Source organism: Pantherophis guttatus, chromosome 10 (genome assembly GCF_059756535.1).
Source record: "Pantherophis guttatus breed Tessera chromosome 10, ASM5975653v1, whole genome shotgun sequence".
In the NCBI taxonomy this organism is placed as follows: Eukaryota; Metazoa; Chordata; class Lepidosauria; order Squamata; family Colubridae; genus Pantherophis; species Pantherophis guttatus.
In genome coordinates, this window is record NC_142072.1 from 14,820,115 (window position 1) to 14,842,807 (window position 22,693).

At 44.0% G+C, this 22,693-nt stretch overlaps 1 protein-coding gene across 2 annotated transcripts in view; it reads left to right on the forward strand.

Annotated features, from left to right (window-relative positions):
* ASAP3 (ArfGAP with SH3 domain, ankyrin repeat and PH domain 3) overlaps positions 1 to 22,693 on the forward strand; it is a 94,146-nt gene that overhangs the window by 19,131 nt on the left and 52,322 nt on the right. For both annotated transcript variants that reach the window (XM_060691496.2, XM_060691497.2), the window contains exons 2-5: positions 2,302 to 2,374; positions 5,874 to 6,019; positions 15,364 to 15,438; positions 22,456 to 22,505. In XM_060691496.2, coding sequence (XP_060547479.2) covers positions 2,302 to 2,374; positions 5,874 to 6,019; positions 15,364 to 15,438; positions 22,456 to 22,505 — 344 coding nt within the window. The remainder of the gene's footprint in view (positions 1 to 2,301; positions 2,375 to 5,873; positions 6,020 to 15,363; positions 15,439 to 22,455; positions 22,506 to 22,693) is intronic.

Here is a 22,693-nt window from a genome sequence, read left to right on the forward strand (position 1 = left end):
GTGGGATCAAGCCAGCCCGGCTAGGTGAAATAAATAAGTTTTCAGGGCCCGACGAAACAGAGGCCTCTTTAACAGAGAAAAGGGAATGAAGGAGCCCCTTACCAACTGTATCCCTTGGCCACAGCCACCTCTTTGCTCATCTGACTAATATTTTGAAGAGTCTTATAACTTTAAAAAATTATACACTGAGCTGGCATACTGAAAAGCATTATATTTATTATGTTTTTATTTCCTGTGGGGCTTTTATTTAGGCAGACTTCAAGAATTAAAAATGGTATTTGGCATCCAGGCTTCGATATTTCTTTTTTATTCTTTAAATTGCAACAACAAAACCCACAATAATACGGTGGTAATAATAGTAGGGATGCAAACAGATAGCTGGCGGGGATTTCTCTTGTGAAAAATGCAGCTAGCACGGGTCAATTCTGCAAGCAGACTTGACGGGACAGGTCCTGCAACCCAATGCTTTGTCTGGAAGGATGGATAGTAGTTACAGATCTGATTGGCAAGTGGAAATATATTTCAGAAGAGGCCGGTGGCAAAACAGCCTCTTTATCATGGCCAAAGAATGATATGGACACATCCAGGGGTAGGCTTCAAAAATTTTAGCAAGGGGTTCTCTGCCCGGTTGCTGGGTGGGCATGGCCATGGTGGGCGTGGCCTAGTTGGCCTCCTGCACCATGGTGAGGGCATTTTTGCCTTTCCTGGGCTCTGGAGGCTTTCCTTGAGCCTCCAGGAGGGCGAGAATGGCCTCCCCAGGCTCCTGAAGCCCTCTGGAGGCCGGAAACGGCCCTGTTTCTGGCCCTCCCGAACTTCTGGTAGGCCCGTTTTTCGCCCTCCCTTGCGCCATGCACTTACCTGCATCCAAAACAGGCCGCGTGGAAACTCCTGGGCGGGGCGGGGTGGGGTGGGTGCACAATGCTCAGAACTTGAACCTGGCTGTCAGCTTTTCAGCTGACAAGCTCAACATCTTTAACTCCTGAGCCGTTGCGCCCCCTTTCCCTGCACCTCTACCAAAGTCTAAAATCAGAATAGAGCAGAACAGAGCAGAGCAGAGCAGAGCAGAGCAGAACAGAACAGAACAGAACAGAACAGAACAGAACAGAACAGAACAGAATTCTTTATTGGCCAAGTGTGATTGGACGCACAAGGAATTTGTCTTCGGTACATAAGCTCTCGGTGTACATAAAAGCTATAAGTGATAAATCATGATCATAGTCATCATAAAAATACAGTCTAAAATCAGGAGCCAAAATGCTAAACTTTCATTGGATAAAAGGAGGCCATCGAAGAACCGATACCGTACCAGTTCTCTTTCCAAGCTGACTTTCCCAACAGTGGGGAAACCGTCTTCTCTTATTCATTACTGCAAATGTTATCCCTTGTTTGACCCTAAACAATGATTATCCCTCCTGCCAACGATTACACTCCTCAAGTATTTTCCAGGACTGTTATCATGACTGAAGCTTTGCCAAACTGCAATTAACTCTTTGCTGATTCAAGCCTTTTCCCTCTTTTTCTTATCACTTGTATAGTTGTGCCTATTGTTGTTTAGAGCAGGGGTCTCCAACCTTGGCAACTTTAAGAATTGTGGACTTCAACGTTGGGTTAGAAATAATACTGTGAAAAAGTTGTCTTTAAATGTTTACTAGCCTAGCATCGAGTTTTCTACTATTGTCAAGGAGAAGGCCCCCGAGAGGTTGAAGTTGGGTAGAAAAGAACCCCTTTCTGGCCTTGATCTTTTGCAGTTGATGCAAGGTCACCATACATTCAACCATCCTGGCTAGGTTAATGTAAGTTTATACCTCCTTTATAATATTTGCATGCTTTCAAACTGCTAAGAGCCGTGGTGGCACAGTGGTTAGAACGCAGTACTGCAGGCTACTTCTGCTGACTGCCGGCTGCCTGCAATTTGGCAGTTCGAATCTCACCAGGCTCAAGGTTGACTCAGCCTTCCATCCTTCCGAGGTGGGTAAAATGAGGACCCAGATTGTTGAGGGCAATAGGCTGACTCTGTAAACCGCTTAGAAAGGGCTGTAAAGCACCGTGAAGCGGTATGTAAGTCTAAATGCTATTGCTATGCTATTGCTAAGTTGGCAAGGAGATGGTGACAGATACACACTGTTGGGTTAACCAGCTAGAGTGCTTCAAGATTTCATTTTGTGTGTAAACTCCTCCACTGGTTAAGTGAATACTTGTAACGTACAGTTCTTTGGGGGTTTTTTTTGAAGAGGGGCTTAAATTAGCTACATTAACCCAACATTTAAAAGCTTTTGCAATTTTCCCCTTTTTGTATTTCAGAGTTTGGATGGAGACCAAGCCATTCTTCAGCGGATCAGGAAATATGTGAAAGCGATTCATGTTTCTGGGCTCAGTAAGTTAATGCTCTTTATCAACTGGTGCATCAGCCTAAGAGGCCATCTGGCTGATCACCCGTGGGAGGGGTGTGGGCTTGTGATGTGCCATCTGGCTTTGTAGATACAGGCTCGAAAGCAGCTGTATGTTAAGCTCTATGCACCAAAGCCAGCGTGGCTCAACCTTGGCAGCTTTCAGGTGTATGGACTTCAACTGGGAGTCCTACGCTGGCTGGGGAATTCTGGGAGTTGAAGTCCACACAACTGAACATTGCCAAGGTTGAAAAACACTGATCCAAGCCATCTTCAAGACCTAGGCCAGGGGTCTGCAACCTTAAACACTCAAAAAGAGCCATTTGGACCCATTTCCCACAGAAAAGAAAACACCGGGAGCCACAAAACCTGGGTGGGTGTGGTCAATTCAACATCACTCCCATCCAGTCACATGACACCCCCCCCCCCAGCGACGCCTACCGAGGTTTTGTGACTCCCAGTGTTTTCTGTGGGAAACAGGTATCTCTCTGTGTGTGTCTCTTTCTCTGTCTCTTTCTCTCTGTCTCTCTCAGGCCAGGCGAGGAGTGACTGGAAAGGGAGAGCGAGGGGCGGGGCCAGCCAGTGGTGGGTTCAGCCGATAGGGAGCCACAGCAGGGGGATGAAAGAGCCGCATGCGGCTCCAGAGTCGTGGGTTGCTGACACCCGACAAAACCTAGGCAAAAACTGCCCCTTCCAAGGAGAAGAATAATTACAACTCTCATACCCTCAAGCAGAATCTCTAAAGTAAAACCTTGCATTTATGGCATCCTGAGTTCACACGATAGTGATTTTTGGTGTGTGCTTTTTTTTCTGGTAGTTAGTTCTGGTTTCTGGCAAGAAAATGCCCATTGGGGAAAATGGACTTATTTAACGATCACTTCGTTTGCTTAATGACTGCTGCAAAAAAAGACTGTAAAATTGGATGTAGTTACGTAATACTTACTGAACAACTGCCATGACTAAGGATCATAATTCCAGGCTTAATTATGTTCTAAATCAAGAACTACTTGTAGTCTCTCATTGATTAAATCAGCGTTTTTCATACTTGGCAATTTTACGAGATGTAGACATCAACTCCCAGAATTCACCATTGGGGAATTTTGGGAGTTGAAGTTCACCCATCTTAAAGTTATCAGCTTTGAAAAACACTGATCTATATACAGGCAGTCCTTGATTTACAACCATACCCAAATTTTCTAAGTGTTAAGTGAGACGTTTGTTAAGTGAGTTTTGCTCCACGTTGCAAATTTTCTTGCCACTGCTGTTAAGTGAATCACTGCAGTTCTTAAATTACTAACATGGTTGTTAAGTGAATCTGGTTTCCCCATTGATTTGCTTGTCAGAAGGTCTTAAGCATGAAGCAGTGGCCAAGCATCTGAATTTTGATCACATGATCATGGAGACGCTACAAAAGTCGTTAAGTGTGAAAAATGGTCCTAAGTCACTTTTTTCATTGCCCTTGTAACTTTGAACGGTCACTAAAATGAACTGTTGTAAGTCGAGGACTACCTGTATTGTCATTAAATGTAGATTGACCCTGATGTTCAGCTGAAGCCAATAAACCTCCCTTCTCCTGTTTTCCGTCTCACAAACTTCTCCTGATCCTTTTCTTTTTCCTTATCGCCTTCTCTCCTTAGACGTCTCAAACTTTTCTGCTTTTCCTGCAGTGGCTACACCGTTTATAAACATTCCTTGACAGCTGGTTTCCTTCTCAGCAGCCAGGAATGTCTGCTTGTTTCCTTAGGTTACTTGTTAAGTTGGGGGTTAGATTCCTAGGTAGCCTGCGATACCTTAGCCTCCCTTCAGGGCCTTACAATGTTGGTCTGCTGCTGTGATTTACTCCTCAAAGTCAATACCGCAAACTGGGGAGTTGATTTGGCGTCTCTTCTTTTCAGACCCTTCCTATACCATTTTCAGAGAAATGGCTGTCCAGTCTCTTCTGGAAAAAATCCAGTGTTGGAGCATCTAGAACTTCTGGAGGCAACCATTCCACTGATTAATTGTTCTCACTGTCAGGAAATCTCTCCTTAGTTTTAGATTGCTTCTCTCATTGTTCAGTTTCCATCCATTGCTTCTTGTTTTGCCTTCTTCTGCTTTCCCCCTTCTTTATGGCAGCCCCTCAAAACCCTGTTTTGTGACCTGCCTATCGCACTCTTGGGCAAAGCATGTGAGCCATTTCCTCCTTTCAGTGGTCCATGAAAGTACATCTATAGTATGTAGCTGCAGATAATAAAGTCGAAAAAAGGTGAACAACGTTTTTACAGAACTAGAGATACGTTGAGGCCGGGGGTGACAAGGAGTGGCTGGGCGAAGCACCCCTTGACATGAGTGATGTTGAATTGGCCACACCCACCCAGTCACATGACCACCCAGTCACACCCACCCAGTCACATGACGACCATGCCACGCCCACAGAACCGGTAGTAAAAAAACATTGAATCCTACCACTGGACCCAACTACAGGTTGTCCTTGTCTTACAGCCACAATTCGATCCCCAAATTTCTGCTGTTAAGTGAGACATTTGTTAGATGAGCTTTGCCCTGTTTTACGACCTTTCTTGCCACGGTTGTTAAGAGAATCTGGCTTCCCCGTCGACTTTGCTTGTCAGCAGATCGCAAAAGGAGATTCCCATGACCTTGGGACACAGCAACGGTCATAATTATGAAGCAGTGGCCAAGCATCTGAATTTTGATCACATGATCATGGGGATGCTGCAAAGGTCGTAACTCTGAAAAACGGTCCTAAATCACACTCTCCACATTTTGTCAGAAAACTAACTGTTTTAAATCAAGGACTACCTATAGTTTGTATGTCTTGTTTTAAAATACTAGGTAAAGGTAAAGGTTCCCCTCGCACATAAGTGCTAGTCGTTTCCAACTCTAAGGGGAGGTGCTCATCTCCATTTCAAAGCCGAAGAGTCAGCGCTGTCCGAAGACGTCTCTGTGGCTTAGGTGGCCGGCATGACTCAATGCCAAAGGCGCACGGAACGCTGTTACCTTCCCACCAAAGGTGGTTCCTATTTTTCTACTTGCATTTTTTATGTGCTTTTGAACTGCTAGGTTGGCAGAAGCTGAGACAAGTCACGGGAGCTCACCCCGTTACACGGCACTAGGGATTCGAACCACTGAACTGCCGACCTTTTGATTGACAAGCTCAGCGCCTTAGCCACTGAGCCACCGTGTCCCTTTAAAAATACGAAGGGATCGCTTTATCAGATCACTTGTCTAGAATCACCTGCAAGAATTCCAACACTTGTGTAAAACAAGCCACTTGTGTAAAAGTAATCAAGCAATTTATGCGTTGTCATTTGCTTCCTTTTTTGCCCTAAAAAGAGCAGTTAATCCACAGGAAAAAAAAAAAAGATGGATTGGTTCTTCCGTTCCGATTCATTTAATTCATGTTCGTGCTGATGCTGAGGAGAATCTCGGACCTCCAGAGATCTTCCACCCTCACCTTTATTTCCCCTCTCCTGTTTATTTCCTCAGCTCACGTGGAAAACGAGGAACAATACAGTGAAACCCTGGAGAACTTTGGCAATAATCACCTTTCTCAGAACAACCACGAACTGTCCACGGGCTTCCTCAACCTTGCTGTTTTCACCAGGGAAGTGACGGCACTTTTGAAAAACCTGGTAAGGAGCAGGATTGGGCCTGGATTGTTCCTGGCTGGTTGTTTGCTGATTCCTCCCCCCCCTCTTTTCTTTGTAAGATGCAAATTTGAGTGAATTTGAGCAAATTTCCCCAGTTCAAAGTAGTGAGCCGTAGCCAAGACAAAACTTCTCTATAGAAGGCAACGATGATGGTTGATTACGGCCCAGGCAGTCACAAAAAGCCGGCCTCATTGTGGGCAACTGTTTCCTATGTTAGCTTGGCTGCTGTTATCCTAAATGCATGTTTTCCTTCCTGGCGGGCTTCCAATTCCCTGAGCTGAACGGCTGCCAGCAAGGGACCACAGAGGAGCTGTTTCAAGGTGGTCTGTTCAACAGGAGGGTGTGGAGTAAGATAAGAGGAGCTTTGCTCTACGGCTAAAAGTCTCTGGGGTTTGTTTGGGTTAAGTGCAGCCCCCGCCTCACCCCGCTCAGGAACCAGGCACGATTTAGCATTTGTTGAGCCTCTCCTTCCTCAGAAAACCCTTGCATGCATTCTGTTGCTAACTCTCTGGAGCGGTGTGTCGTCCCCAATTCGGGTCTCAGCCTGGTGCCGAGGCCAATGAAGGATGCCAGACACGAGGTGCAGGTGTTGCTTTTTATTGGGGTACCCCAAGGAAAAAGGCTCCTGGCCAAAATGCCAAGAGAGCCAAGAACAAAGGATTAAGAAAGCTTTATACATTTTCACTAAAGGAGAAGACGGGACAAGGTTATAAGAAATATCATCTAGTAAACATTTTAGTAATAATTCTACAATTTGTTCTATTGGTCTCTAGCTGTCCCTCTTCCTAAGCCTTGGCTAATGAATGCCCCAGAAGTTATCTAATGCACATTTTATTTGCTGCAGGCCATCTCTATTCCTAACTTTTAGCTGAGGTCTGCAAGTTGCCTAACTCTTTGTTACTTTTATCAGCTTTCTAACTACAGAGAATTGTTACAAGCTTTACACCTGCATATTTCTTGTGAATATGCAGTCTTTGTTCTTGTCAGGCAGACTTCACAACTACAGGCTTCCTGATTTACTTTCAAGTGTGTGTCATGGTCTGGCTTTATTTTAGCAGACAGCCCATCAGGTGTTTCTCAGACTTGGCAATTTTAAGAGGTTTGGACTTCAACTCCCAGAATTCCCCAGCCAGCATACTGACTGAGGAATTCTGGGAGTTGAATTCCCAGCTTCTTGAAGTTGCCAAGGTTGAGAAACGCTACTCTGGAGAAGCCTTTAAGCAACCTGGGTTGCAGCCATGGGCACCAATGGAAACAGTCTGAGGTGAAAATTCCTCAGCCCAGCCTGGTGCAAATCTGGACATCTCCAGATGACAAGTTATGCGAAGTCTATCAAATTCAGTCCCCTGTAGTAACTTTCTCTGGGATTTTTTGCTAAGGAGGGAAGAAAAATTTCCAAGCCTGAGGTTTGGGGGTTGAGGAAATTGCACAGGAACGGAATTGGCAATTCCGTTTGGATTTGTACCGTGTCCAACATTTGGGTTTCTCTCCACATGAAGTCTGTATTTTAATTTTATAAAACATCCCAAATAATCATCTTTTAGTAGTACGACACGATTTATTGCAGTTTACGTGCTCGTGGATTTCTCCTGGTTCCTGGTATTTACGCTTTGCTCATAGCTTAATAGCGGTTGTCAAGCTTTTAAAATGACATAATATATCCAGTTATTCACAACCATTCACAGTATGCTAGAAAATTATAGTCTCGATGACATGTAAATCCCTTGTTGACTCATGTGTAGCCTATTCTTTTATCTCTGGTTTTTTTTTTTTTTGTTGTTCTTTTCTTCCTTCCCTGTTTATGTATTTTTTTGTAAAATGTCTAGTAAAGATATATTACAATGAGAGAGCATTGCAAATCAACAGCTGGGCCTTTAAGCCTGAAAAGAAATCTGCATGAACAGATTTAAATGTCTATGGAGATTCTTAGTCATCCAGGTTGTAGTTGTGCCAAAGGTGCTTTTTCAAGAAGTAACTGGACTTTCTGTAGGGGTGGGCTTCAAAAATTTTAGCAAGGGGTCCTCTGCTCGGTTGCTGGGTGGGCGTGGCCTAGTAGGCCTCCTGCGCCACAACAGTTTTTGCCCTCCATGGGTTCCAGAGACTTTCCTTGAGCCTCCGGGAGGGTAAAAATGGCCTCCCCAGGCTCTGGAGGCCCTCTGGAGGCCAGAAATGCCATTTACGGCATTCCCGAACTTCCGGTAGGCCTGTTTTTGCCCTCCCCGAGCCTCCGCGCACGCCCTGCACTTACCTGAATCCAAAACAGGCCGTGTGCGGACTCCTAGGAGGGGTGGGGTGGGCGAGGCCAGCTAGGAGTGGGATTTGGGGGTTCTCCGAACTGCACAGAATCTTAGCTAGAGGTTCTCCCGAACCCCTGAGAACTCCCAGCAGTCCACCCCTGACTTTCTGGTAAAAAAAAGTCCAATTTTTTTTAAAAAGCACCTTTGGGACAACAGACTTAAATATTTCTCAAAATCAGGACTGGGTGCTGGGAGGGCAGTGGGAAGTAGGAACATCATGCTGCTGGAAACACATAGATACAACCGCTGAGGAAACATTGATCTGGATTTTTATTCATGTATTTTTCACATTTCTGCACCATTCCATCTCCCTCCAAGTTGGACTCTGGGCAGTGTACAATAACATGTTAAAATATAAAACAGTACAGGTAGTCCTTGGTTTACAAACATTCGTTTAGTGACTGTTCAAAATTAATTAATCAGTGGAACAACCTGCCACCAGAAGTTGTGAATAGCAATAGCACTTATATACCGCTTCACAGTGCTTTTCAGCCCTCTCTAAGCGGTTTACAGAGTCAGCATGTTTTCCCCAACAATCTGGGTCCTTATTTTATCGACCTTGGAAGGATGGAAGGCTGAGCCAACTTTTAGCTGCTCAGAATCGAACTCCTAGAGTTAGCCTGCAGTCCTGCATTCTAAAAACTTCTGCTGGAAGTTTTTAAGAAGAGGTTGGACAACCATTTGTCTGAAATGGTATAGGATAGGTTTCCTGCTGGAGCAGGGGGTTGGACTAGAAGACCTCCAAGTTCCCTTCCAACTCTGTCATTCTGTTATTCATACTTTCCCACAGCCAAGCACCACAGAGGCAGCTTGGAGAAGAGGTAGCTGGGTTTACTTATTTAAATTTATTTATTAAATAAATATTCTCACTCTGCAAAGCGGCTTCTGGATTCCTGTGATCCAGAAATCCATCCTGACCCCCAGAGGACCTCTAGATCAAAGATGAGGGCCTGCTAGACAATTGATCAATGCAAAAAAGCAACTGCAAATCTTTTTAAGAGAAGTCATAATTTGAAATGACCAGATTTCCAGTTTCATAGGCATGAGGCAGACATTGGAGCCTGCTGTCGTCCTACTCCAGATCTTCATAGACATTCTCCTGCTTGCCACATATTCCAACGAATTATTTATTTTGCAATGGTGTGTGGCTGAGGCAATACTGGCTGGCTGCCAGTGGGTGCTTTCATGCAACGCATGCTGCCCATTGGTGCAACTAAGGAAGTGATAATGGAAGAGGAGAACAGGCAAGCAGGCAGACGGGGGCTCTAACAAAACTAACAAAACTCCCATCACTCAAGTTCACAGCTTCCTGGTAGCTCAAGAACAAATGGATTTTAAAGAGGAAGAGAGAGTTCTGCGGACTAAAAAACCCTTGATGCTTTAAACAACCAGACAAATTAAATGACTAACTCTGACACTAGTCTTACATAACAAGGATATGAGAAGGATAGGAGAAGTCATCTTCTCCGCTACCTCTATGTCTCATCCATTAGTACTTTGGGAAGAAGACTTAAACGGGTCTCATGCTATGCTGTAAGCCAGGGTTGGATTAACATTGGCTTCTCAAATAAATAATGGGACGCGGTGGCTCAGTGGCTAAGACGCTGATCTTGTCGATCGAAAGGTTGGCAGTTCAGCGGTTCAAATCCCTAGTGCCGCATAACAGGGTGAGCTCCCATTACTTGTCCCAGCTTCTGCCAACCTAACAGTTCAAAAGCACATAAAAATGCAAGTAGAAAAATAGGGACTACCTTTGGTGGGAAGGTAACAGCGTTCCGTGTGCCTTTGGCGTTGAGTCATGCCGGCCACATGACCACGGAGACGTCTTCGGACAGCGCTGGCTCTTCGGCTTTGAAACGGAGATGAGCACCGCCCCCTAGAGTCAGGAACGACTAGCACATATGTGCGAGGGAACCTTTACCTTTACCTTTTACCTGGAATAAATCCTTGTTAATTTGGAGTAGAAGTCCTCCATGGTCCCTTCCAACCCCCATGATTTTATGACTAGATGGTGCATTTTGTCATGCCTTGCCACCTTGAATGGGTGGGTTTGCAGATCCTATCTCGAAAAACCCAAATATTGATTTAGGGTGTGATGTGTAAACCGGCTATGGTTTGTTTGAAGCATGACTTGTCGAAGAATCCTCTGTGGCTGGACTACTCATGTTATGCTAAGCCATAATTATGGTTTACAGTCCGTGATGGCTGGCTTCAAAAATAGAGGGTTGTGTCTGCTTCAGATGTGGACCTCATATCTTTTTAACTGATCTTGAAATGATTCAGTCATTCCTGTAAATTGTGGGAAGTCCGTCCTTCCGCACACATGAATTTGGTTATGCATAAAGAGGTCCTCTACTAATCTCCTCCATCCTGAGTTGGGGAGAGTTTTTCTCCTTAAGGTAGAGAACTATGGATGTTAGCATCCTTAGCCAGCAGGATTATTGGTTTTGCTGCCTTCCATTGAGGATTTGTATACTGCACGAGTCAAAAAGAGGGCTGTGAAAATATCTACAGACCCTTCACATCCTGGACATCAATTGTTTCAACTCCTGCCCTCAAAACGACGCTATAGAGCACTGCACACCAGAACGACTAGACACAAGGACAGTTTTCTCCCGAACGCCATCACTCTGCTAAACAAATAATTTCCTCAACACTGTCAAACTAATTTACTAAGGTTTTTATTACTATTCTTCTTCTCATCCTTCCTATTACCTATCTCCTCCCACTTATGACTATAACCATGTTGCTTGTATCTTTCAATTATATTGTTTTTATTTGTTTCCTAGTACGATTTGATATCTTATTAGTATCATTGACTATCACTAAGTGTTGTATCTTTTTATTCTTGATGAATGTATTTTATTCTCCTTATGTACACTGAGAGCATATACACCAAGGACAAATTCCTTGTGTTTCCAATCACATTTGGCCAATAAAGAATTCTATTCTATTCTATTCTATTCTATTCTATTCTATTCTGTTCTGTTCTGTTCTGTTCTGTTCTGTTCTGTTCTGTTCTGTTCTGTTCTGTTCTGTTCTGTTCCGTTCCCTTCCCTTCCCTTCCCTTCCCTTCCCTATTCTATTCTATTCTATTCTATTCTATTCTATTCTATTCCATTCCATTCCATTCCATTCCATTCCATTCCATTCCATTCCCTATTCTATTCTATTCTATTCTATTCTATTCTATTCTATTCTATTCTATTCTATTCTATTCTATTCTATTCCATTCCATTCCATTCCATTCCATTCCATTCCATTCCCTATTCTATTCTATTCTATTCTATTCTATTCTATTCTATTCTATTCCATTCCATTCCCTTCCCTTCCCTTCCCTTCCCTTCCCTTCCCTTCCCTTCCCTATTCTATTCTATTCTATTCTATTCTATTCTATTCTATTCTATTCTATTCTATTCTATTCTATTCTATTCTATTCTATTCTATTCTATTCTATTCTATTCTATTCTATTCTATTCTATTCTATTCTATTCCATTCCCTTCCCTATTCTATTCTATTCCATTCCATTCCATTCCATTCCATTCCATTCCATTCCATTCCATTCCATAGAAGATGATGGAAATTGCACCTGAAGCAGATCTATAGCTCATAAGTTTGGGAAAGGCTGCTGTTATTTATCTAGTTACATATGAAGCTGCTGGAGCTTCCTGGTTGGAAGCCTCAATGATATCATGTACAGGTAGTCCTCAACTTACAGCCATTCATTCAATGACTGCTCCAAGTTACAACGGCACTGAAAAAAGTGATTGATGACCATTTTTCACACTTAATGATCGTCACAGCTTTCCCAGGTCACATGATTCAGGAACCAGCATGTATTTATGATGGTTGCACCATCCCGGGCTCATGTTGATTGCCATCTGAGTCCTTCCCAGCTGGCTTTTGACAAGCAAAGTCAATGGTGGGAAGCTGGTGTTGCTTAACAACCACCTCATTCACTTAACAATGGTTGTGATTCACTTAACAACCATGGGGAAAAAAGAGTTGTAAAATCAGGCGCAGCACCACCTAAGAACCATCTTGCTTAGCAACAGAAACTCTGGTCCAAATTGTAAGCTGAGTTCTGTTTGTTATGACTTCGGGCTGCACATTATAGAACAGTGGTTACCAACTGGTGGTCTGTGTTGGTGGTCCGCAGTAAATTATTTGCATTTTTTATATTGCACTAAATCAGGGTTCCTCAAACTATGGCCCCTGGGATGGCTACATGCAATGAACGTTTGTGTTGCTGCAGAGAGTCTCCCCCTTCGGGGTCTTTTTGTGTGGGTTGGAGGGGGGCAGAAATTCTGACTTGGGGTCTGCTTCAGCCTCCTGGTGTGGGGCTTTGGGCGAAGGCTGGAGGGAAGTGCTGCTGGTGGCAAAGAGCCGGAGGACTTTGTTCCAGTGGGACTGCATCATGGCCTGGAACTGGCTGACCATCTCAGCCTGCTGAGCCTCCAGGCGCTGGTACCTGGCCTTGCACTCCCGCAAGTCTTCCCACGGCTTGGAAATCCTATGCTCGTAGTCCTCAGTGAGGTGCTTCAGCTGAGCCTCCTTCTTGGTCAGATCCAATTTGAACTGAGCTGTTTTGCCAACTCTTTCTCGTGGTGACTGCTTAGCTCCAACAACTGCTTCCTGCTGGGGCCCTAAGGAGCCCGGGAGGGGAGGCGAGGAGTGGCTGGGAGGGGAGGGGTGAGTAGAGGCTAGTGAAGCGCCCCTCCATGTGAGTGACATCGAGTTGGCCACACCCACCCAGTCACGTGACCACCTACCCACACCCACCCAGCCCATCATTAGGCAGATCATATTAGTGGTCCACAAGATTTAAAATGATGAATTTAGTGGTCCCCGAGGTCCGAAAGGTTGGGGACCCCTGTTATAGAATATGTGTCATTTTCATGACACGGGTGAAGCCCCTTGGACACTCATGTTCCACGTTTTCCTTGCTCAATAGAAAAGCCCGTTTTGGGTGTGGAAACTTTGATTTTCCTAGCAGCGTCTCCAGCACATCTGTACCTGATCAAAACTATCCCACAGCTTCTGTTTATTTCAAGCCTGTGGGTGGCGCTTTAAAAAAAAATAATAATAAAAATTGGGGGGGGGCAGCCATCTGGGCTCAGATGTTGGCGGCTTTGCCCCCCCCTCCTCTAATTCTTCTCCTCTTCCAACCCCATTCCTTCCAATGGAGGTTAGTTGGAGACTTTGATGCTGCCATGTGGTTTCGTCTCCCAGCTTTTCCAGACTTCTGGCTGAACCGAAAGGATTTCTCTGTCTTTTGGCCTCTTTTGATTTGAAGCTTTGGGAATCTCCACCCCAGTTTTAGAATGTGGCCTTTGGGGAAGGGCTGCCTGCCTGCCTGCATGGCTGAACAGGAAAGGTGGTTTGTGGCAGGATTCAACTGCCAACATTCTTCTGAGGCCGTCCTAAAAATTCTGGAAATGGGAAAAGGCCTCTTCTCTAGCCCTAGAGGGAAGGGAAGCTGTTCTAGCTTATGGCCCGTATCTCATCTTTTGCACATTGAAATTCACAAACAAAGCTTTGCGGAAATCTATTCAGGTTGTCCTTTATTATGACCACGTCTGGAACTGGAAAGATTTTCTTTAAGTGGTATGGTCGTTAAGTGAGGACCGTTCCTGCCAGCTTCTCCATTGACTTTGCTTGTCGGAAGCCAGCTAGGAAGCTTGCAAATCAGTGGTGAAATCCAATTCTTTTTACTACCGGTTCTGTGGGCGTGGCTTGGTGGGCATGGCAAGGGAAGGATACTACAAAATCCCCATTCCCTCTCCACTCCTGGGGGAAGGATACTGCAAAATCCCCATTCCCTCCCCACTCCTGGGGGAAGGATACTGCAAAATCCCCATTCCCTCCCCACTCCTGGTAGAAGGATACTGCAAAATTCCCATTCCCTCCCCACTCCTGGGGGGAGGATATTGCAAAATCTCCATTCCCACCCCACTCTGGGACCAGCCAGAGGTGGTATTTGCTGGTTCTCTGAACTACGCAAAATTTCCACTGCCAGTTCTCCGAACTGCTCAAAATTTCTGCTACCGGTTCTTCAGAACCTGTCAGAACCTGCTGGATTTCACCCCTGTTGCAAATGGCAATTGTGTGAACCCGGGATGCTGCAACCATCGTAACTATGGTTGCCAAGCACCTGAGATCACGATTGCATTAACCTTGGGATGCTGCAATGGTTATAAGTGTGAGGACGGGTCATAAATCATTTTTTTTCAGCACCATCATGATTTCAAGCAGTCACTAAAGGAACGGTTGTAAATTGAAGACTCCCTGTAGTATTCGCGTGACCTTTCCATCAGTACGAACAATTTCATTGTTAAAGATTTTAAATACGAAGTGGTTTGAGAAGGGCTTCTGTACGGAGTTCTCTGGCTGCTCATCTGGCTGTAGCTTTTAATGCTGTTTTGAACTTAAGTAGTTTTTCTCTCTCTCTACCATCTGGGATTATTTTCAACCGTTTGTAAATTGGGCATAACCAGGGGTGGGCTTCAAAAATTTTAGCAAGGGGTTCTCTGCCTGGTTGCTGGGTGGGCGTGGCCATGGTGGGCGTGGCCTAGTCGGCCTTCTGCACCATGGCGGGGTGTGTGTTTTTGCCCTCCCCGGACTCCGGAGGCTTTTTTCGAGCCTCCAGGAGGGCAAAAATGGCCTCCCCAGGCTCCGGAGGCCTTCTGGAGGCCGGAAACGGGCCCGAACCTCTGGTAGGCCCATTTTTTGCCCTCCCTGAGCCTCTGTGCACACCCTGCACTTACCTGCATCCAAACAGGCCGCATGGGGACTCCTGGGAGGGGTGGGGAGGGGTGAATGAGGCCAGCCAGGAGGGGGATTTGGGGGTTCTCCGAACTGCACAGAATCTTTGCTAGAGGTTCTCCCGAACCTCTGTGAACCCCCAGCATCCCACCCCTGGATATTACAAATTACTGATGAGCCTGGGCAGATTTGATAATCATTCAAGATTGTTTTTTCTTTGTTTGGAGGTGTGTAAGCAAGATTCCTCTTTCGTCTTTTTCTAGGTGCAGAATCTGAACAACATAGTCTCCTTTCCTCTGGACAATCTGTTGAAAGGGCAGTTGAAGGACACCCGGCTGGTAAGGTTTAGTTTTTTCTCTTAAGGAATTGGGAATCATTTACCTGGGGGAGAAATGCAGGCTTGGAATTGGGATGGGCAGAGATATATTTGAGAGAGCCCCGGTGGCGTAGTGGTTAGGCTGCAGTATTGCAGGCTAACTCTGCCCACAGCTTGGAGTTCGATGCTGTTGGGGGCCCAAGGTTGACTCAGCCTTCCATCCTTCCGAGGTCCATAAAATGAGAACCCAGAGTAAAAAAAATTTGAAACCCACCACTGCTTGCAACGTAAGGTAGGCCAAGAATAGAGGCTCATTTCATGGCCGTAGAAAATGCGGCTTTGCTCTGCTCGCTTTTGTTAACTTCCCTTTCCATTCGGAGATTTCCCAGACTCTTCAGAATCATCTCGTATTGGTAACTTGCTTTTTTCATTTTTTTAAAAGAATTTGATTTATATGCCGCCCTTCTCCGGAGACTCAGGGCGGCTTACAGTGCGTTAAGCAATAGCCTTCATACTTTTGTATATTTTATACAAAGTCAGTTTATTGCCCCCACAAACTGGGTCCTCATTTCACCTACCTTAGAAAGGATGGAAGGCTGAATCAACCTTGAGCCTGGAGAGATTTGAACTTGCAGTAATTGCAGACTGCTGAATGTTAATAACAGGCTATTAGTCTGCTGTGCCACCAGGCTCTTATGAATGAAATTTCATTTCATTTCATTTCATTTCAAGCTTCTGCAGTTGTATAGCAGTTTGGCTCTATCGGCAGACCATGATTCTATACGGTTCGAACGAACGATGGCTGTCAATGTGCACGCAGTTAAAATCAAGCACCAATGCTGCTCGTTTTTTTCCTTTTCTTGTTGTGTTTCTCTGCTTTCTTCCCCGATGCTTAATCCATTGTAAACTGGCTAAACAGGAAAACCTGCTTTGTTCCGTAAAACAGGCTCACTCAGTTTTCTGTTTTCTTTGCGGGCCCTTTCTGTGGTGTTGATTTTCTGGCAGAGGGAACGATTTTTTCCCCATTGCTACAGGCCATTTCTTTACATCAAATAGTTCCCTGCGTGCTGTTTCTAAGGAACCGATTCTTTAGTAGTGCTATGGGTTTTTTTTTAGGGGGCTGCCAATCAGTGGGACTTAACAGATCACTACGGGTTAAGTAAAGCAGGCTGGGCAGGAAGTGGTAGATCTAAAAAGGTTGCTTACTTCACTACTTAAGAGTAAGTATTGGGGAATGCATGAATGACCACCTCTTGTCCAGTGGTCTGTTGGCAGATGTTAGAAAGACTTGCGGCCATTAAAAGAAATACTTTTTACTCAGTTCATAATTAAATTGCAGAATTCACTGCTGCCTGTTGTGATAAAGGCAGCCTATTGGGTTTTAAAAGAAGAGTAGAGTATCAGGATATGATGGCTGCTGGCATTAAAGGTTGCTTGCTAATTAGTGGGGTGCAATGGATCAGCAGTGAAAGATGCTGAGCTTGTCAGCTAAAGAGCTGACAGCCCAGGGTTTGAGACCCAAGCTCCTTGCAATGGGGTGAGCTCCCATTAGTGACCCCAATTCCAGCCTACTTAGCAGCTTGAAAATGTGCACATGTGAATAGACCAATAGGTACCACTTCAGTGGGAAAGTATCAGTGTTCTGTGTGCCTGTGGCATATAGCCATGCTGGCCACGCGACCACGGAAATTGTCTTTGGACAACGTTGGCTCTTTTGGCCAAGAAATGGAGATGAGCACTGCTCATCTTGGGCACAACTGGACAGGGAAACCTTTAACTACCGTATTTTTCGGTCTATAAGACGCACTTCCACCCTCCCACAAAAGGGGTGGAAATGTCTGTGTGTCTTATGCAGAGGTGAGATTCAGCCAGTACAGGTGAACCAGTAGCTCTGACAATCAGCTGAGAGTGAACTGGTTCGCTCCGATGATCAGCTGTGCCCACCCACCCGCCCCGACCTATATTTCCTTTGTTTGAAGCCCAGCTGATAGGCACAGCACAGCAGACTGCTGCGCCTCAGCTGTTTTACTCACCGGGGTTGCAGTAGAAGGTAACTTTTAGGGCTGTTTTCAAACTCACTGCACACATGAACCGGTTGTTACACCGGTTGAATCCCACCACTGGTCTTATGGAGCAAATATTGCGGCAGGGGGAGGGGGTTGGTCCGGTGGCGGCATTGCCCGCTGCTGCCGGCTGCCGGCGGGGAATGTTGGAGCCTTCGCTACTGAGCAGCTGATTGGGGGTTGGATTGGCCTTCCGGAATACCGCCGATCAGCTGTTCTAGGCGGCGGCGATCAGTGGCGAGCGGCGGCGGCAATCCCCGCCGCCTAGAACAGCTGATTGGCAGTATTCCGAGTCAAAGGCAACTTGCCTTAATGCTGAATTCTGGGAAATGACATTGGAAGGGCTCTGTCTGTCTGTCTGTCATTCTCCTTTTTAAAACCAGATTTGTGAGCTTCTCAAATGCTCTAGCCCAACAGCCCCCAACCTTTTGGCCACCAGGGACCGGTTCTGTGGAGAAAGGACCGAACCGGAGGGGGGCATGATTTTACATGCTGCCTGCATCCCACAAATGGGGCTTTGCTTGTTTGCCTGGCCTGGTTGCTGACATGCCACAGACTGGTGCTGGTTCACCGACCGGGGGTTGGGAACCCTTGCTTTACCCAGTTTCAACCTGCCTGATTCATATGTTCCCCGCTTTGGTGAGGCGAATGGGGTGGAAGTCGACTGGCCCTGTCTTCCTCTTGGGGTGCCTTGGTTGTAGAGTGACTGCACCATGGAGATTTGATTGCCTCTCTTAACTGTTTGCCTTTTCGTGCGTAATTAAAAGCGGAATTATTTTGCAGAGCCTTAGTTTTTGAAGTGCATGGGTGGATAGGGTTGTTTCCAGGAGTGCCTGCAGGGTGTAGTCAAAACAGTCCATTAAATGGTTGTGAGAGTGTGATTGAAACTATGTGCAATGCATATAAAAGAGACACAGAGTTTTGGTCACACTGTTACGGCTGTTCTCTTGACTTTCTTGGCTGTATGTACCCTGGGGACACCACTGCTTTTTTTGTTCTTCCTTTTCTTCTTTGACTTTTGATTTACAGTAAGTGGCCCAATGGTTTCTCTAATGTGACTACAAATCTAGTGGTAAATCTAATAATAATCCTAATGTTAACCTTATTCCAACTCCAAATCAGAATTCAATCGAAAGCTAAGACAATGTAATTCATCTATTACACTACATACATGTAATAATAAATAAATGCAACCTATTCCCCACTGTGACACCCAGATTGATGTAGTGCAGGGGTCAGCAACCTGCGGCTCTGGAGCCGCATGTGGCTCTTTTATCCCTCTGCTGCGGCTCCCTGTCGCTGGTCTGCTCCACAATTGATAGGGCTTTTGGTTAGGGCAGGTAGAGGAAAAAGGACGCCGTGCTAGGAGGAGACTCTATGGTGGGGGAACTGGACTTCCTGTCGGCTCCAGAATTGAATGGGGGGGGGCTTCCGGTTAGGACCTTTGTGGCTCTTTGAGTGTTTAAGGTTGCCGACCCCTGGTGTAGTGGGTAAGGATTCAGGCCAGAAACTGGGAGACTATGAGTTATAGTCCTGCTTTAGGCATAAACCAGTTCCGGTGGTCCCAGTGTTTAATGGCACACTGGTTGCTGTATCAAAAAAATCTTGAGTGGTACTTAGAAAATCTGTGCACTGACAACATTTCCATCTGTCAATTACAAAAGGCCACACTGCACATGAACAACACAATGCATTATGACAACCTGGGTTCTTGAGAAGAATTCGATCAGAGGCGGGATTCACTTACCTGCCCTACCGCTTCACAAATGTGAGCGCCCGGCTTTCCGCGCATGCATAGTGCTCGCGCATTATATCCAGGTGGGTGGGTGGAGCCTCCCGCAGTTGCCACGACTGATTCGCCCGAACCGGACAGAACCGGCTGAATCCCACCTCTGAATTCGATGTGTATGAAGGCCAACACCATCTTAAAAAAAACCCGGCAGTTGTCATTTCACATTCTTGTGTATAGAATAATAATAATCCCTCTGTAAGTGAGACACAGAGTACTGGGCCATGCGCCTGATCTACCAGGGCTCATCAGAGAACCTTATAATTAATTGATCTTTTTCCTTGGAGATGTTTTACAACGTGCTAGTTCATCTTGGTTGTTGAATGATCTTGGCTAGTCTTACAAAAGCTAAGCAGGGATGAACCTGGCTACTACTTGGATGGGAGACCAGATTAAAGGTAATGCTAAACACCTTCCATCTGGCTGCCAAGTAAGTTACAGAGATGCAGCTCTGTATCCAGAAGTTACGCTCCCATTGAATAAGTCTTGATGCATTCGTGCTATGGCAATGCTTTAAAAGATTTGACTCGGAGAGTATTATATATCATGGGAGAAATGGTACAAATGGATTGAAAACAGAAAAATAAAACAGATTCAGGCATAGTAGAATTGGATGAAGTAAAATGTATAGAGTATAAGAATTTTGTAGTGGTATGTTGTGTAAATGGTCACAGTCTTGCCAAAAAAATTTCTTTTTTGTAATTTTGCATTTATGGTTTTTTTTGGGTTTTTTTTTTAAATGTTTGAAAATCAATAAAATATTTTTTTAAAAAAAAATTGACTCAGAAAGAGGTGTTTTGAGACCCGGGGCTGTGACTGGAGCAGCTGTGCATGACTCATTAAAGCAGTCACATCTCTTTCCAGGATTGTGCAAAAGATGCTGAGAACCTGAAAGGAATTCTCCCAGCACACCACAAACAGAGCAAACAAAAGAAACGTCTCGCGTTTAATGTTGACTTTGGCCCTTTCTGGGATCAATTTTTTTTTTTTGTTATTATTCCTATCCATGCTTGACCTGAAAAATTCCTGTAATTAAAAATTAGGATAAATGCTATGGTGGATACTATATTGGGGGGGTGGGGGGTGGGCCATTGCAGTAAAGAAAAACATGCAAATTGTTTCCAGAGGAATGCCTAGTTGAAGATAATCTCATATTTTGGTGTTCTCAGGAATGCAATAAGCACTGATGCTAGAATGTTGAACAAGAGCTTATTTCTCTTTTTAAACTTCTATTCCACCCCCCCCAATAGATTTTTACTTTATTATGCTTTTCCCAATACATGTTTCTTCTATCTCCAACATCACCCCCAATAGTGGAATGAGTATGTATATGTGGTAAAGGAGAAGTCAAAGATACATGATACATACGTTTTATTGTACTGTGAGTTATACAGAGTTTATAGGTCAATGTATAGTTTCCTCTTATTAGAGAGATTACCAGGGAGGGTAGATAATTTTTATGTAGACTATCTCTTCCGTCGCTCAAATCCGGCTACCACGCATGCAATAGCAGAATTTTGCGCTGCTGCAATGACCACAAGGAAAAATTTGGTTTACAGAATTAAAGATGTGGTACTTGCATCAATTTTTGGTAGATATCTCTAACAATTTTTAGAGAAACTATATTTACACACATCCGCTATTCAATTATGTAAACAAGGGCATGATCCAAACTGTGAGACCATATATTTTATTACCGTGGATGTTACTATTCACTATTATTATTATTAGTACTATATTTTAACACTATTGTAAACAGTGATGATTCTTGTCTATTGCTGGTCTATGACCATAATAAAGTTGTTTTTTTAATTATTATTTTTATTTTTATTTTTATTTTTATTATTATTATTATTATTATTATTATTATTTTATTTTATTTTATTTTATTTTATTTTATTTTATTTTATTTTATTTTATTTTATTTTATTTTATTATTTTATTTTATTTTATTTTATATTTTATTTTATTTATTTTATTTTATTTTTTTATTTTATTTTATTTTATTTTATTTTATTTTTTTATTTTATTTTATTTATTTTATTTTATTTTATTTTATTTTATTATTTTATTTTATTTTATTTTATTTTATTTTATTATTTTATTATTTTATTATTTTATTTTATTTTATTTTATTTTATTTTATTTTATTTTATTTTATTTTATTTTATTTTATTTTATTTTATTATTTTATTTTATTTTGAATTTGTATACTGCCCTTCTCCCTGAGGACTCAGGGCGGTGAACAGCCAAGTAAAAACATCAAATACAAATATTAAAATACAGTTAAAATATACATATATAAATTTGGCCCCATTAATTAAAAACAATAAACAAAACACTTAAAAACACTTAAAAAAATTATCTCCAACATCACACTTCTTTGGACAACACACCTGGCCATAGGGCTACTAAACCTATCTTCTCCATGGGCCAATAGCATTGGGTTCCTAAAATGATGAAAGTGTCCTGGTGGATGCAATGGTTAAAGGTACCCTGGCGAGCCCTAAAACGATGAAGGCGCCTTGGTGGCGCAGTGGTTAAAATGCAGTATTGCAGGCAAACTCTGAAGTTCGATCTTGACGGGGCTCAAGGTGGACTCATCCTTCCATCTTTCCGAGGTCAATAAAACGAGAATTGTTGGGGGACAATATGCAAATGATGGTTGTACTTTTTAAACCACCCAGAGAGTGCTGGACAGCGCTATGGGGCATTATATAAGCCTAAAACGCTATTGCTATTAGCATTAGCACTTAGACTTCTATACCGCTTTACCGTTCTTTACAGCAGTTTACAGAGTCAGCATATTGCCCCCCCAACAATCTGGGTCCCCATTTTACCTACCTCAGAAGGATGAAAGGCTGAGTTAACCCTGAGCCTGGTGAGAATCGAACTGCCAAATTGCAGGAAGCAGGCAGCCAGCAGAAGTAGCCTGCAGGACTGCACTCTAACCACTGCACCACTGTGGCTCATTGCTATGAAGGTGCCTGAGAAACCCAGATTTCCAGCCTCCAGTCCTCGTGGGGATGGTTCAAATATCATCAATGCAGGGATCAATATGTGTTTGCAGGTTTTTTGGGGTAGCGGGTGGGCAGGAGGAACTTTGGCCCATGATATGGGTGCGTGTTTTTTTCCTCCAGTGACTCCCTTGCTGATTCCTTCTCCTTTCTTCTCTTTCCCTGGGCAGGATTCCAAGAAGCAAATTGAAAAGGCTTGGAAGGATTACGAGACCAAAGTGTGAGTAACCAACCGCTACTGCCTCTGGCAGGGAGCGGATTTATTCTTCCATCTTCTCCTAAACAAAAGTGTTTTGTTGTGGACAAGCCAGAAGGGAGGTTGATGGGATTTGGGTCAGCCAGCCAACGAGAGTGTCCTTTACAACGTGCCTCTGAGCTATCCAGTATTTTCCTGGCCAGAGTGATAAT